At 42.0% G+C, this 15,199-nt stretch overlaps 1 protein-coding gene across 2 annotated transcripts in view; it reads right to left on the bottom strand.

Moving 5' to 3' along the window:
* The window catches only part of tnn (tenascin N), a 41,480-nt gene that overhangs the window by 21,799 nt on the left and 4,482 nt on the right, over positions 1–15,199 (bottom strand). For both annotated transcript variants that reach the window (XM_042308270.1, XM_042308271.1), the window contains exons 2-6: positions 7,441–7,866; positions 6,853–7,224; positions 2,326–2,589; positions 1,330–1,512; positions 955–1,044 (exon numbers count right to left, since the gene is read on the bottom strand). In XM_042308270.1, coding sequence (XP_042164204.1) covers positions 955–1,044; positions 1,330–1,512; positions 2,326–2,589; positions 6,853–7,224; positions 7,441–7,864 — 1,333 coding nt within the window. In that variant the 5' untranslated portion in view covers positions 7,865–7,866. The remainder of the gene's footprint in view (positions 1–954; positions 1,045–1,329; positions 1,513–2,325; positions 2,590–6,852; positions 7,225–7,440; positions 7,867–15,199) is intronic.

The raw sequence follows: 15,199 nt of genomic DNA, 5'->3' as shown, positions 1-15,199 counted from the left end.
ATATGGCAGCAGATCCACAAGGTCTGCCATGAGAGGTGACTGTATAGTTCCCCTATGGAAAAGCACCCTTGGTAAATCTGCATTCTCTGTGAGAGCTTCCCATGTCTGGAATACACTGCCATCAGACACACATAACTGCACCACATATCACACTTTCACAAAATGCTTGAAGACATGGCTAAAGGTCAATCAGATTTGTGAACATGGTCCCTAGCTGTGTGTTGCCGCTCTCCATGTCTGTTGTCTGTAGCTTGTGAGGTGTGGAAACACTTTGTTGCTTTTATGAATTTTGTCTTGCTGCTTTTTGTTCTATGTTGCTCTGTCTGTATGCTACGTCTTGCTTGTCCTATGTTGCTCTGTCTGTATGCTACGTCTTGCTTGTCCTATGTTGCTCTGTCTGTATGCTATGTCTTGCTTGTCCTATGGTGCTCTGTCTGTATGCTATGTCTTGCTTGTCCTATGTTGCTATGTCTTGCTTGTTCTATGTTGCTATTGTCTATATTGTAATTGTTTTTAATAACCTGCCCAGGGACTGCGGTTGAAAATTAGCCGGCTGGCTAAAACCGGCACTTTTACTGAAACGTTGATTAATGTGCACTGTCCCTGTAAAAATAAAAATAAACTCAAACTCAAACTCAGTACTGTATGTTATCGTTCTATGCTTTATAGCACATTCTGTGCCTGTCCTCTGTTCCCACAGTAGAGTTGGGAAGGATTTAGAGTTTGACTATGGTCCAATGGGCTACAGAGGGTGGTTACAGCTGGCTGATGTTGGATATGGTATCCGTGTCCCAAATGGCACCCTATTCCCTATGATGTGCACCTGTTTCTGACCAGGTCCCATAGGGCTATTCTATACATGAAACAGTAGGCCATTTGGGACACAGCCATAGTGTCTCCCCACTCCCTGAAACCCCCAGATATCCCGTGTTGTCTAGAATCAGCAGCATTCACCTGTGACCCCGGTGACGAAGGAGGCTTTCCCCTCGATGGTGCCTTTGATGCCTTGCACTGTGATGAGGTACTCAGTGCCAGGTTGCAGTCCTGTATAACACATACAGAGAAAGTAAGCTGCAAAACCTCAGTGGTTCAAGGTTCTTAATCTACCACAATACATTTGAACACTATTCAATGATTATAGCCATTTATGTACATAGAAGACAAAATGGATGATCTGTGAATGCTCAAAGGGTTATGAGTGTTCTGCTCAAGTGAGGGGAGGTGGAGAACATTAAAACAGATGGTTACACAGGAAACAGTTTTAAAATTTGACATACTATTCTATTTTAAAATATTCCAGACAGTGTTCTCCTTGTTTAAATGACGTACCTACGATGGTGTTGGTGGTCCTGGCCTCTGCGCTCATAGGTACGATCTGCTCCTCCTCCTGCCCGTCAGGGTTAGCATGGGTTAGTCTGAAGTGGTCCAGAGGTGCTGCAGGGTTCTGCCAGTCCACCTGGATAGAGTCCTCAGTCTGGCCCAATACCCGGATACCATCAATACCAGACACCACTGTGTAGGTTCAACATGGTCTCATTATAATATGTCAAAATAGTGACACTTAACCATTGTATTTATACAACACCGAAGCTGACAATCATTCATGTCACAATAATGATCTATTAGTTATATGGTTTGATTGGGGACAAGTTATAAGACCGGCCCAGTAGGGTACCAAAGAGTATCATAACTGAAGTACAGAACCACAGCATGTTTCCTGTGAGGCTCTTCTTGTACGTGATCTTGCATACGAGCCCATTAAAGGACAGGAAAAACTAATTAAATACCAGAAAGGGGCTGACTAATGTCCTTTAAATGTTCTTTCTCAGGGGGGAAAAAGATTTAAACCATTTGGAAGGGATAATGTTTTGAAGTTAAAGCGTCTTGTGTGGCTAGAGTCTTCGTCATAGCCAGATGATCAGGCCTTTTCTCATGCCCAGAGAGGAATGTCATGCACTGAGATGTTTCCCACAGCCCAAGACTCTGTGCTCAGTTCCTGTCTTCGCCACATCTGTGAACTAGCCTCATTTCCATAAAATGTGTCCACAACTTAATTTCCTTGTAATTAGGCTGCCTAGTGTAATTACCTTTAACCTAATGGTAAACAAACTATCACTAAGTGAATAGTTGAGTACAAACAGACTTCAGGGTTATTTGGGTCAACTGTACATACGGTACACAGTGAATTATATGTGATGACAGAAAATTAAAATTGGCATCCAGAACCACTTACTATAAACGAAAGCAGCTGCACTTGTGAGAGAAAAGGACAAAGTACAAATCAATGCTGTGAGAAACATACTGTGGTTCACTTCACATCTTTACCTGTGGTCGCCTCTATCCTGTCCCCCTCGCTCTGGATCTCCTTGATGACAGCGTACACCTGCACTATGTAGGTGACCCCCGGCCTAAGACCAGTGATCAGGTAGGAGGTCTCTGTGTTGGGAACGGTGACCCGCTCCTGCTCTGCCTCGTTGCCCTCAGGGTGCCAGGCCAAGACGTAGTACTCTGCTGCTCTCACCGCCTGCCACTCTACCAGCAGCGAGACATCAGTCACCCTGACCAGACGCAGGCCGTTAGGGCCAAACACTAAGGGGGAACATAGGTATGGTTGGTTAAGGGACAGCTCAAAACTCTGGTACTCACTATGTTATTTTCATGAATTCGAGGGGTAACCCCAACCAGGATAAACCTGGTGGCCTGTCAGTTCAAAATGTCAGCTGTTATGCCAAGAGATCAAACCCTCTTGAAGAGATCAGAAGCTATTGTATTAAGGTCACTATGTTATTGCTTTCTCTCTTTTTCACTCTTTTCACACTTCACTCGATGTTACTCTGACAGAAATAACATATCTGATTTAAGGAAAATAAAAAATAAAAACTTTTAGTGGTTTTTCAAAACCCTGAGATGGAAATTGGTGAAAAGATATTGCTTTTCTGTGGTTACAGTGTTATATCTAGCCAGGATCCTTCAATTAAGATGGTGGAAAATATGGTCTGGCGAATCAGAGACTAAAGGGGAACGTTTCAATAACATGAAAGTGAGCCTGGGAGACGGCCAGTCAACAGTGTACGGAGCAAACTTTCCACGTCAAGATATTCCTGCGGGTACAGGGAAATGCACAGGCGACCTTAGGTGGTGAATTTGAGCAATTCATGCAAAGAAAAAGCGTAACTGTACATTGGGGGAAATATGAAATGGGTGCTCAGGAGACCACATTTACCAGGAAAGAGTAACTGTACATTGGGGGAAATATGAAATGGGTGCTCAGGAGACCACATTTACCAGGAAAGCGTAACTGTACATTGGGGGAAATATGAAATGGGTGCTCAGGAGACCACATTTACCAGGAAAGCGTAACTGTACATTGGGGGAAATATGAAATGGGTGCTCAGGAGACCACATTTACCAGGAAAGCGTAACTGTACATTGGGGGAAATATGAAATGGGTGCTCAGGAGACCACATTTACCAGGAAAGCGTAACTGTACATTGGGGGAAATATGAAATGGGTGCTCAGGAGACCACATTTACCAGGAAAGCGTAACTGTACATTGGGGGAAATATGAAATGGGTGCTCAGGAGACCACATTTACCAGGAAAGCGTAACTGTACATTGGGGGAAATATGAAATGGGTGCTCAGGAGACCACATTTACCAGGAAAGCGTAACTGTACATTGGGGGAAATATGAAATGGGTGCTCAGGAGACCACATTTACCAGGAAAGCGTAACTGTACATTGGGGGAAATATGAAATGGGTGCTCAGGAGACCACATTTACCAGGAAAGAATGAGCAGCAGGTTTGGACATTGTTCCACATGATGAAGGCAGGAAGCTTTCTCTTCAGCAGGGGCCTTTTCATACAGAGGCAGTTATTATGCCTGTTCCTGACATTTTCTACAGCCACCGCCAGTAACAATTTTGCACTTAATATTTCAGAAAGGCCAGAGGGACGAATAAATTAACATCTAGAGATTTGTAAAACGCTAAAGGAAGGAAAATGTGTGTCCTGACGGAATAGTTAATGGGGGAAGCATGGGGGAAGCATATTTTGAAGAAGAAAATGAATATCCTAACAAAAATTATGTTTGGACTTCATAAAGAAGGGAAGCATAAATCTACAGTGGCAGGTTCTGAACCAAGGAAAAATCTGTTTGCTGTTAAAAACATTTGGAGAAAACTGTAAATAAGCTTTTCATCAAGTGGTCTGAACGTGTGCTGCCCAGTGTTCTCTATGTCATAATTAATATGAGAAACAATTGGGGAAGCTGTTTCCATGTTGTGCTGTGACCATACATCATTACAATGCAAATAATATTCAAGACCACCCGTTTGAGAATGTAATGTGATTCTGAAATGTGAAGCAAAAATGTGAATGAACAAGTCTGCTTGTAACTGCCATTTGTCTGTGAGTGATCCCACTTTTCAGTGATTCATATAAGGTCCTGTTTTTACTGAGTCTGCCATGGTGGAAAGAGCATTATGGGCCAACTCAGGAAGTGTACATGGAAAACAGACCAAATCCACATGCAGCATCTGTATGGCTGTGATCTTGCATTTAGAAATCCACAGAAATCCACCAAGGTCTTTTGTGGGGAGAATAAAATATACCCTCAATAAAACCCTTTAGGTTTTCTCTTGGTGATTTATTTGAAATGTGTGTCTGACTTCTTTATCATTAAATAAACACCCCAAATCTCCAAAGGCCCACATTCTGATCCCAGACACAATCATAGTAGTGAGTTATAGAGGTTAGCATTGCTTTAAGTTGTTGCTAAATGGAAATAGAATTCATGATAGTGCACCTCAAGGTCTGATCATTTTCTGGACTCTAAAATGCCAATATTTGTGGAAAAGATCCCTATTTACCATATAGCGTAGCTTCAAATGCACTCCTCCACACAAAACAGAAAATGACTCAGTATACTATAGCTTTTGTCCCATACTCATAATATTTGTCCTCCAAATCCAACTTATAAACTCACATAGCCTCCCTCTTTCCCCTTCACATGTCCCCATTGTTGTTGGACTTGCTATAACTCCAAATATCTCTTGCGGCACTGCTCGAAAATCTGAATCTCAGTGATTGCAATAGCTCTACAATGCTCTACTTTCCGGCTACCTGGATAAAGCACTAAATAAACTTCAGTTAGTGCTAAATACGGCTGCTAGAATCCTGACTAGAACCAAAAAAAAATATCATATAAGTGCTAGCCTCCCTACACTGGCTTCCTGTTAAGGCAAGGGCTGATTTCAAGGTTTTACTGCTAACCTACAAAGCATTACATGGGCTTGCTCCTACCTACCTTTCCGATTTGATCCTGCCGTACATACCTACATGTACGCTACGGTCACAAGACGCAGGCCTCCTAATTGTCCCTAGAATTTCTAAGCAAACAGCTGGAGGCAGGGCTTTCTCCTATAGAGCTCCATTTGTATGGAATGGTCTGCCTACCCATGTGAGAGACACAGACTCGGTCTCAAACTTTAAGTGTTTACTGAAGACTCATCTCTTCAGTAGGTCATATGATTGAGTGTAGTCTGGCCCAGGAGTGTGAAGGTGAACGGAAAGGCTCTGGAGCAACGAACCTCCCTTGCTGTCTCTGCCTGGTCGGTTCCCCTCTATCCACTGGGATTCTCTGCCTCTAGCCCTATTACAGGGGCTGAGTCACTGGCTTACTGGTGCTCTTCCATGCCGTCCCTAGGAGGGGTGCGTCACTTGAGTGGGTTGAGTCACTGATGTGATCTTCCTGTATGTGTTAGGACCATGCCTCAGGACTACCTGGCATGATGACTACTTGCTGTCCCCAGTACACCTGGCCGTGCTGCTGCTCCAGTTTCAACTGTTCTGCCTGCAGCTATGGAACCCTGACCTGTTCACCGGACGTGCTACCTGTCCCAGACCTGCTGTTTTCTACTCTCTAGAGACAGCAGGAGCAGTATAGATACTCTTAATGATCGGCTATGAAAAGCCAACTGACATTTACTCCTGAGATGCTGACTTGTTGCACCCTCGACAACTACTGTGATTATTATTATTTGACCATGCTGGTCATTTATGAACATTTGAACATCTTGGCCATGTTCTGTTATAATCTCCACCCGGCACAGCCAGAAGAGGACTGGCCACCCCTCATAGCCTGGTTCCTCTCTAGGTTTCTTCCTAGGTTTTGGCCTTTCTAGGGAGTTTTTCCTAGCCACTGTGCTTCTACACCTACATTGCTTGATGTTTGGGGTTTTAGGCTGGGTTTCTGTACAGCACTTTGAGATATCAGCTGATGTAGGAAGGGCTATATAAATGAATTTGATTTAATTTGATTTGAATAGCTGACCTGCTACCCTATAGGTCTGTGCACAAGGTAAACTTGGTTTTAACAAAGTGAAATCATTACACAGTTGATTGGCAGACATGGCCTGAGGCTGCAGCAATTACTTCCACTTTCATAAGTGTGGAAGCAGCAAATTCATCTGTCAGAATGTTTTGACCGCAAATGTTCTGCTTCTCTGCACCTAAGTCAAATAACTGCTTTTTAATAACTTATAGTCAAATAACTGCAATACCTAACGTCAGGTGTAAAGTGTTTTACAGAACCCTTAGGCCTCTACAGCTGTAGATGTTCTACATTCTCTGTAGATGTTATGCATTCTCTGTATATTTTATGCATTCCAGTTCTCAGAATCAACGACAGGTAGAGTTTGTAATGTAGACCTAGGCCATTTCAGAGTAGGAGTGCTGATCTTGGATCAGTTTCCCTTTTAGATTATAATGAATAAGACATTATGACCTGATTATGACCTTATCCTTGATCAGCACTTCTACTCTGAGACACTTTGTGAATATGGGCCCTTACCTGTAGAGCAGTCATCCCCGAAGAAGCCCTCGTCACAGATACACATTCCATTCACGCAGGTACCGTGGACGCAGTCAGGACTGCATTTCTGTTCGCTGCAGTCTTCGCCGGTGAAGTGGCTGAAGCACACACACTTCCCGTCCACGCAGTATCCCTTATCGTTGCAGTCACCTGGGCACATCAGCTGGCTGCAGTCACTCCCCATGTAGCCAGCAAGGCACACACACTTGCCATCCACACAGCGCCCATGGTCGTTGCACTCATCAGGACAGGTGGAGATGGAGCAGTCTGGGCCTTCCCAGCCAGGGTTACATTGGCAGCTGCAGGTGCCGTGCTGGTAGGTCCCGTGGCCACTACAGCTAGTGTCCACACCTGTGGAAATTTAGAAGAAAAAAATCACATGATGTGATATTTGAATAGTCTTTACTGTAATTGTAATGTGAGTGTCTGTAGACCAATAATTTTTCAAACAACAGTTTCCCGATTTTGAATGATTTCTTAGGTTATGTTCCTCAATAGTTTCAGATATATTGTAGCTATTGAATATAGATGCGCAGTCAGATCTTATGGTGATAAACTGTACTGTACCTCTTGCTCCACCACCTTTGCCCCCACAGAAGCCCTGGGAGCACTGACTCTTCAGGTGTTCCACCTCCTCCTCCAGCCCGTTGACTCTGTACAGCAAAGACTTGAAGCGCTCCGACTCATCACAGTCACACTTTGAGGTCTTGAGGTTGATTTGGTGCCTGAATACTATGTCCTTGTCCCCCTCCAGAGTAGGGCCCCCCTCCAGCTCTTGCAGACCTAATCCCTGGTCCTGCTGGTGAGGCATGGTCTGGAAGGCCAATTTACAGCCAGGGCTCTTGGTCAGGTCTATCTTATAGATGTGGCTGAAGGTGACTCCTTTCTCAGCGGGGGCTGGAGAATCTTCTGTCACATATGTGGTAGTGACAGTGCACAGTATGCCTATCAGGCAGAGGGCTCTTGAGAGCCAGTGAAGTCTAGTAGTCATGGCTAGATGGAAAAATAAGTAGAATAATTGGGGAAATTGATATTACACTCTTGACATGCACACAGAGCCCTTGGCACCTTTTTGATCTATTAAGGTTTTTTCCAGAGAGAACATCACTTTATTTTCCAATGTTGATAAAGACTGATGTTAAAGAAGTCACATTCATTATAGTGCCGGCAGCCTATGTTTTACAAAAGGGACATGAACAATGTCGTAATTTTCAGCAGAAAGCCAGCAGTCATCACTCCAACTAAGCACGTTTTTATCCCATGTTCCTAACCATGAATTGTGCTCATCCAGCCATAAGGGCTTCAAGGAGCATGGAACCCTGTCTTCCAAATTATGTCATGTTGACAGTGATGTCATCCAGCTTTTTTGACCTTCTCGGAAAGAGAAATTATAGGCTATGATATCAAAATAACGGGCCAAATATATTTTTGAAACGACTTGGTTCAAACCTTTAGAGTGAATATAAGTGACCTCTTTCTCAAGCATGTTAGATTTAACCACTGCCTCTTTGGCACACCGTCATTTGAAAATTGGTAGTGTAGAACTTATAGTCGAGGTCTGAACTTGTGTGGTCTGTGGAAACTGAAAACCAAAATGAAGTGACTGTCTGCTCTGCTCTACACAGAAAGAGAGGCCATGGTGCTTGACAACTGGAAAATCTGCACAGTAATAGCATGCATGCTTAATAAAAATCTTGGGTTACTTTTAAAGAAATGGTGATTGGACAATGGAATATGCATGAAGTGCAAAAACACTAAAGGGATAGTTCATTTGGAGCACACAATGTAAGACTATCGAAGAAGAGAAATTACTCAACCATGAACAAATACTAGGCTAATTTAACCTGAGCATAGATACTGTATATAGTACGTGCACTCCCCTACATATTTATTTGACCAGTAAAGCTAAAACTTTATATCTGTCTCTAGAATTCAGCATTTTGGATTTGAGATCTGTAACGTCTGCTTCCAACTCACACTTTCAAATACATAGATCCCCTGAACGCAGCTCACTTTCCAGCCCACTTTCCAGCTCACACTCTCCAACACATAGATCCCCTGCTCATTCTCCAGATCCCAATCACCTGAATTCTGATCACCTGTTCACACACCTGTATGTTATTATCACACACTATTTAGTTCAGTTCATTGCACCCCATCATTGTGAGTTATTGTTTGTTTTGATATACATTCTATTCGGAGCTCTGTTCATTTCTGTTTTAGTCTTCCCGTGTATCGTAGTTTTTGGCAATCCTCACTAACGATGCCTTTTTGCCTATTCCCTGCCTGTACTTTTGCCTATCCCATTTCCTGTCATCAACCTCTTGCCTGATCTCCCGGACTACGATATTAGCCTTTTCCCTGCCTGTACTGTTACTTTTTTGGAGTTCCTGTGTATGACCTTCTGCCTGCCCCTGGACACAGCTACCTGCTTCCTCCTGTGGTCCTAATAAACACCTGCTGCGCTTGAAACCAGCACTCTGTCTCCCATCGTACAAGATCAAATGTTTTATATGAGAAGACAGTACAGAATTTGAGGCTATTTTTACTTTATTTGAGGCTATTTTCATACATACAGTGGGGCAAAAAATTATTTAGTCAGCCACCAATTGTGCAAGTTCTCCCACTTAAAAAGATGAGAGAGGCCTGTAATTTTCATCATAGGTACACTTCAACTATGACAGACAAAATTAGAAAGAATTCATTTTTTATGAATTGATTTGCAAATTATGGTGGAAAATAAGTATTTGGTCAATAACAAAAGTGTATCTCAATACTTTGTTATATACCCTTTGTTGGCAATGACAGAGGTCAAACGTTTTCTGTAAGTCTTCACAAGGTTTTCACACACTGTTGCTGGTATTTTGTCCCATTCCTCCATGCAGATTTCCTCTAGAGCAGTGATGTTTTGGGGCTATTGCTGGGCAACACAGACTTTCAACTCCCTCCAAAGATTGTCTATGGGGTTGAGATCTGGACACTGGCTAGGCCACTCCAGGACCTTGAAATGCTTCTTACGAAGCCACTCCTTCATTGCCTGGGCGGTGTGTTTGGGATCATTGTCATGCTGAAAGACCCAGCCACGTTTCATCTTCAATGCCCTTGCTGATGGAAGGAGATTTTCACTCAAAATCTCACGATACATGGCCCCATTCATTCTTTCCTTTACATGGATCAGTCGTCCTGGTCCCTTTGCAGAAAAACAGCCCCAAAGCATGATGTTTTCACCCCCATGCTTCACAGTAGGTATGGTGTTCTTTGGATGCAACTCAGTATTCTTTGTCCTCCAAACACGACGAGTTGAGTTTTTACCAAAAAGTTATATTTTGGTTTCATCTGACCATATGACATTCTCCCAATCTTCTTCTGGATCATCCAAATGCTCTCTAGCAAACTTCAGACAGGCCTGGACATGTACTGGCTTAAGCAGGGGGACACGTCTGGCACTGCAGGATTTGAGTCCCTCGCGGCATAGTGTGTTACTGATAGTAGGCTTTGTTACTTTGGTCCCAGCTCTCTGCAGGTCATTCACTAGGTCCCCCCGTGTGGTTCTGGACTTTTTGCTCACCGTTCTTGTGATCATTTTGACCCCACGGGGTGAGATCTTGCGTGGAGCCACAGATCGAGGGAGATTATCAGTGGTCTTGTATGTCTTCCATTTCCTAATAATTGCTTCCACAGTTGATTTATTCAAACCAAGCTGCTTACCTATTGCAGATTCAGTCTTCCCAGCCTGGTGCAGGTCTACAATTTTGTTTCTGGTGTCCTTTGACAGTTCTTTGGTCTTGGCCATAGTGGAGTTTGGAGTGTGACTGTTTGAGGTTGTGGACAGGTGTCTTTTATACTGATAACAAGTTCAAACAGGTGCCATTAATACAGGTAACGAGTGGAGGACAAAGCAGCCTCTTAAAGAAGAAGTTACAGGTCTGTGAGAGCCAGAAATCTTGCTTGTTTGTAGGTGACCAAATACTTATTTTCCACCATAATTTGCACATAAATTCATTGAAAATCCTACAGTGTGATTTTCTGGATTTTTTTTCTCATTTTGTCTGTCATAGTTGAAGTGTACCTATGATGCAAATTACAGGCCTCTCTTATCTTTTTAAGTGGGAGAACTTGCACAATTGGTGACTGACTAAATACTTTTTTGCCCCACTGTATCTGTCTTATTGTTTAGAAATGAAAGCACTTCATGTATCTAGTCCCCACATTTGAAGGTGTCACAAGTATTTGAACAAATTCACTTTGTATTAAAGTAGTCAAATTATTAGTATTTGGTCCCTTATTCCTAGCACTTAATGACTACATCAATCTTGTGACTGTATACATTTGTTGAATGCATTTGCAGTTTGTTTTGATTGGGTTTCATGATTTATTTTTGATGAGACACTTTTTTGATGTTTAAACTGCATTTTTCAGTAGTTTCAATTGTTGATATGGAAATGTCGTTTGAACCTTACATATGTTTGTTGTGTGTTTGAACGCCCCGAGCATTAGAAGAATTGTAAATCCATTGTAAAAGGTTATGGAGTTTGCGTTGCAAATTATTTGGATGAAATGTGCCCCCTATAAGTTGTAACTGTGGATGTTACATAAATCTGAGCTGAGTTGAGCAGTGTCATTTGTTGGAAGATATGAAATATGCGCCATTGAAGGCTATTGCTTGGCTACATTGGTATTTGCATTTGGTGAAAATTGTTGATCAATTTTGGTTAATAGCGTATGGTTGTTGGAGCTATCTGTTGTATGGTGAACTTGGGCTTCATCAATGTTTATTTCTGAGTAAATCTGGCTTTGATAATAGCCCGTGCTTACCCAGCCACCAGCTTCACCGCAGGTCACTGTGTCATTCTGTAGGGGAGACCGGGGAAGGCTGTAACACGGGATAGTTGCAACACTCTTAATATCTCCAATCAGGAACAATCTAAAATCATGTGACTCACACTGCACATGCTCAGTTTAGTCCTCAACCCCCATGTGAAGAAGCAAGACCCTGTGATAAACTCTGCACATTTTATTGCTAAAATTCAGATTTTGAGGTAAGAAAGTAATTTTTGGGGCCAAATTTGTTTTTGTGATGGCATCACCTGCTTTGTAATTTGATTCACCAAACTTATTTCAAGTTTAATTTGATGTAAATTAGCAATGCTAAAGTTTTAACATGTAGCTAAAATTGGGTAAGGGATAGTTTTAACATCTGGGTGCATCACTGGGAATACAAATGATGGGCCCACCATGCCTGTACCCCAGCACTACCATACCATTGTCATAACTGTGACTCTGATTAAACATGTCCAACATTCACACACACACCACGGCTCTCTCTCAAATTCACTCACACACACACCACAAACCTTCAGCTGTTAAGTTCAGATGCTGCTATGTTGTCAGATGTTGTTTAGTTGAGAAGGGCTAGTTAATGGAGTGTAAAAATAATTCACATTTTTATGATTTATATTATGACTATTATTTCTGCAAAACAAAATACTAAACATTGCAACGTTGTTCTCATGTTCTCAATAAATCCTTTCAATATCTTGTTTCATGTTGTGATTTAAGCATTTTTTCAAACTGTTATATTTCACCCCAAGGCCTGTTACAATTGACCCGGGAGATGTGGTAAATTGTAACATTTCACTCCTTGTCTGTTTGATTTAAAGACCTAATACTTGTACAAATTTGTAGCAGACAGATGGAAGTTGTTCCTATCACATTTTGAATGTAGTAGCTCAAACAATTTCTGAGAAATTTACAAAAAATGAAAAAAGTGTTACAACAATCCCCGGTTTCCCCTACTAGAAATGAACATGGGTAACTGTTCCAGGAACAATCTTTACCCACCCCCAGAAAAAAAGACAAAACCAGGGAAATTATATTTTCCTCCAATGTCGCCACTTAAACAATTTCACAAAATACACAGCATCAGATTAACACAAAAAAATAGCACATTATCCAAACAGGATGTCACGTGGAAGCCTTTAGCCTAGCATATTTTCTTCACACAAAGTTGCCATAAATTCAAAGCACACGTATCATTGACACTGCCGGACTGCACACGCGACCCGAATGCAGTTTATAAACCCTACAGGAAACCCCTACAGTCTATAAAAGACCATGTGCCTCTTTGAGCTTTCATTGTGACTCTTCAGACATTTGATCGGCCCATGCACAATTCACTACATAGGCATCTCTGTCAGTGACATGAACTCTGTTAACAATTCAGAGGCATGAGGGAAAATTCTATCCTGTCCTAGAGCGTGGTCTATTTTCCTATCCAGTCCCAATCCCAATTAAACCCCAAATCCCAAATCATGCATAAAAATTCCTAACTTTTTTCTGTAATCCATAAATTGCATTATCAAAGCACGTTTCCTGCCTATCCATGCCAAAAGACCACTATAACATTTCCCCCATTTCTCTGTGCTGTCTCGTAGGGGAGACTGGGAATGGTAGTAATTTCTTTGTGATCAACAAACAGTATGAGAGTAGATATGGATATGTGTTCAACAGAGTTGGTCCCCATTAATATTTACACTATTTCCACTCTTCATAATTCCATTATTCATGAGCTGACCTTCTATCTGTATAAATCAATTCAATTTTGACAAATATAGGAGATACAGTGCCTTCGGAAAGTATTCAGACCCCTTGACTTTAAAGCCTTATTCTAAAATTGAATAAATAAAATACAAATTACATAACTATTCAGACCCTTTGCTATGAGACTCGAAATTGAGCTCAGATGCATCCTGTTTCCATTGATCATCCTTGAGATGTTTCTACAACTTGATTGGAGTCCACCTGAGGGTAAATTCAATTGATTTGACATGATTTGGAAAGGCACACACCTGTCTATATAAGGTCCCACAGTTGACAGTCCATCTCTGCAGCACTCCACCAATCAGGCCTTTATGGTAGAGTGGCCAGACGAAAGCCACTCCTCAGTAAAACGCACATGACAGTCCGCTTGGAGTTTGCCAAAAGGCACCTAAAGACTCAGACCACAAGAAACAAGATTCTCTGGTCTAATGAAACCAAGATTGAACTATTTGTAAAGGGAAAGGGAAAGGAGGATACCTAGTCAGTTGTACAACTGAATGCCTTCAACTGGAATGGGTCTTCCGAATTTAACCCCTCGCCTGAATGCCAAGCATCACATCTGGAGGAAACCTGGTACCATCTCCATGGTGAAGCATGATGGTGGCAGCATCGTGCTGTGGGGATTTTTGTCAGTGGCAGGGACGTGGAAACTGGTCAGGATCGAGGCAAAGATTAAGGGAGCAAAGTACAGAGAGATCCTTGATGAAAACCTGCTCCAGAGGGCTCAGGACCTTCACCTTCCAACAGGACAATGACCCTGAAGCACACAGCCAAGACAACGCAGGAGTGGCTTCGGGACAAGTCTCTGAATGTCCTTGAGTGGCCCAGCCAGAACTCAGACTTGAACCAGATCAACCATATCTGGAGAGACCTGTAAACAGCGCTCCCCCTGTAAATAACGCTCCCCATCTAACTTGACAGAGCTTGAGAGGATCTGCAGAGAAGAATGGGAGAAACTCCCCAAAATACAAGTGTGCCAAGCTTGTAGCGTCATAACCAAGATGACTCAATGCTGTAATCTCTGCCAAAGGTGCTTCAACAAAGTACTGAATAAAGGGTCTGAATACTTATGTAAGTATGATATTTCAGTTTTTTATTTCTAATAAATTAGCAACATTTTTTTTTGCTTGGTCATTATGGGGTATTGTGTGTAGATTGATGAATAGAAACTACATTTGATACATTTTAGAATAAGGCTGTAACTTAACAAAATATGGAAAAAGTCAAGGGGTCTGAATACTTTCCGAAGGCATTGTATTCTGTCATTTGTTGAAGGAGGTTATCTAGCAAGCTTAGCAACTTTGGTCATTTGACTTTTGTTTGACTGGCATTAAACAAATTTTGTATGATTCGACGTGAGTCCTAAGCGCTCTGTGTGGAGATAGCCTGACTGTTGAAATGCGCTGAATTAATTGAGGAACACAATAGTGCTCAGAATTGATGAATGGCCTGTTTTGCAACTCACAACAATGTCATTGGCTATCAAAGATAGAGTAACTATCATTACAAAATAACAGTTTCATTTGCTCTGAAATCTTTACATAGTATCCTAACCAAGCCAACAAGCTGGCACAGCACCCCTCTTATTTTGGGAAAACCCTGGCAGAGTGACAATATCTTGGTTTTAAACGCTTTTAAATGTCACATTTATGCAGTATTTCTCAGGACTCTCTGGATAACATGAATTATTCCCAGTATTGAAACTTGGTAGATTTTTGTAAAATAT

This window comes from Oncorhynchus tshawytscha, linkage group LG28 (assembly GCF_018296145.1).
Source record: "Oncorhynchus tshawytscha isolate Ot180627B linkage group LG28, Otsh_v2.0, whole genome shotgun sequence".
Classification (NCBI taxonomy): Eukaryota; Metazoa; Chordata; class Actinopteri; order Salmoniformes; family Salmonidae; genus Oncorhynchus; species Oncorhynchus tshawytscha.
Note: the sequence above shows the minus strand (reverse complement) of the source record. Positions and strands in the feature narration are given on the sequence as shown.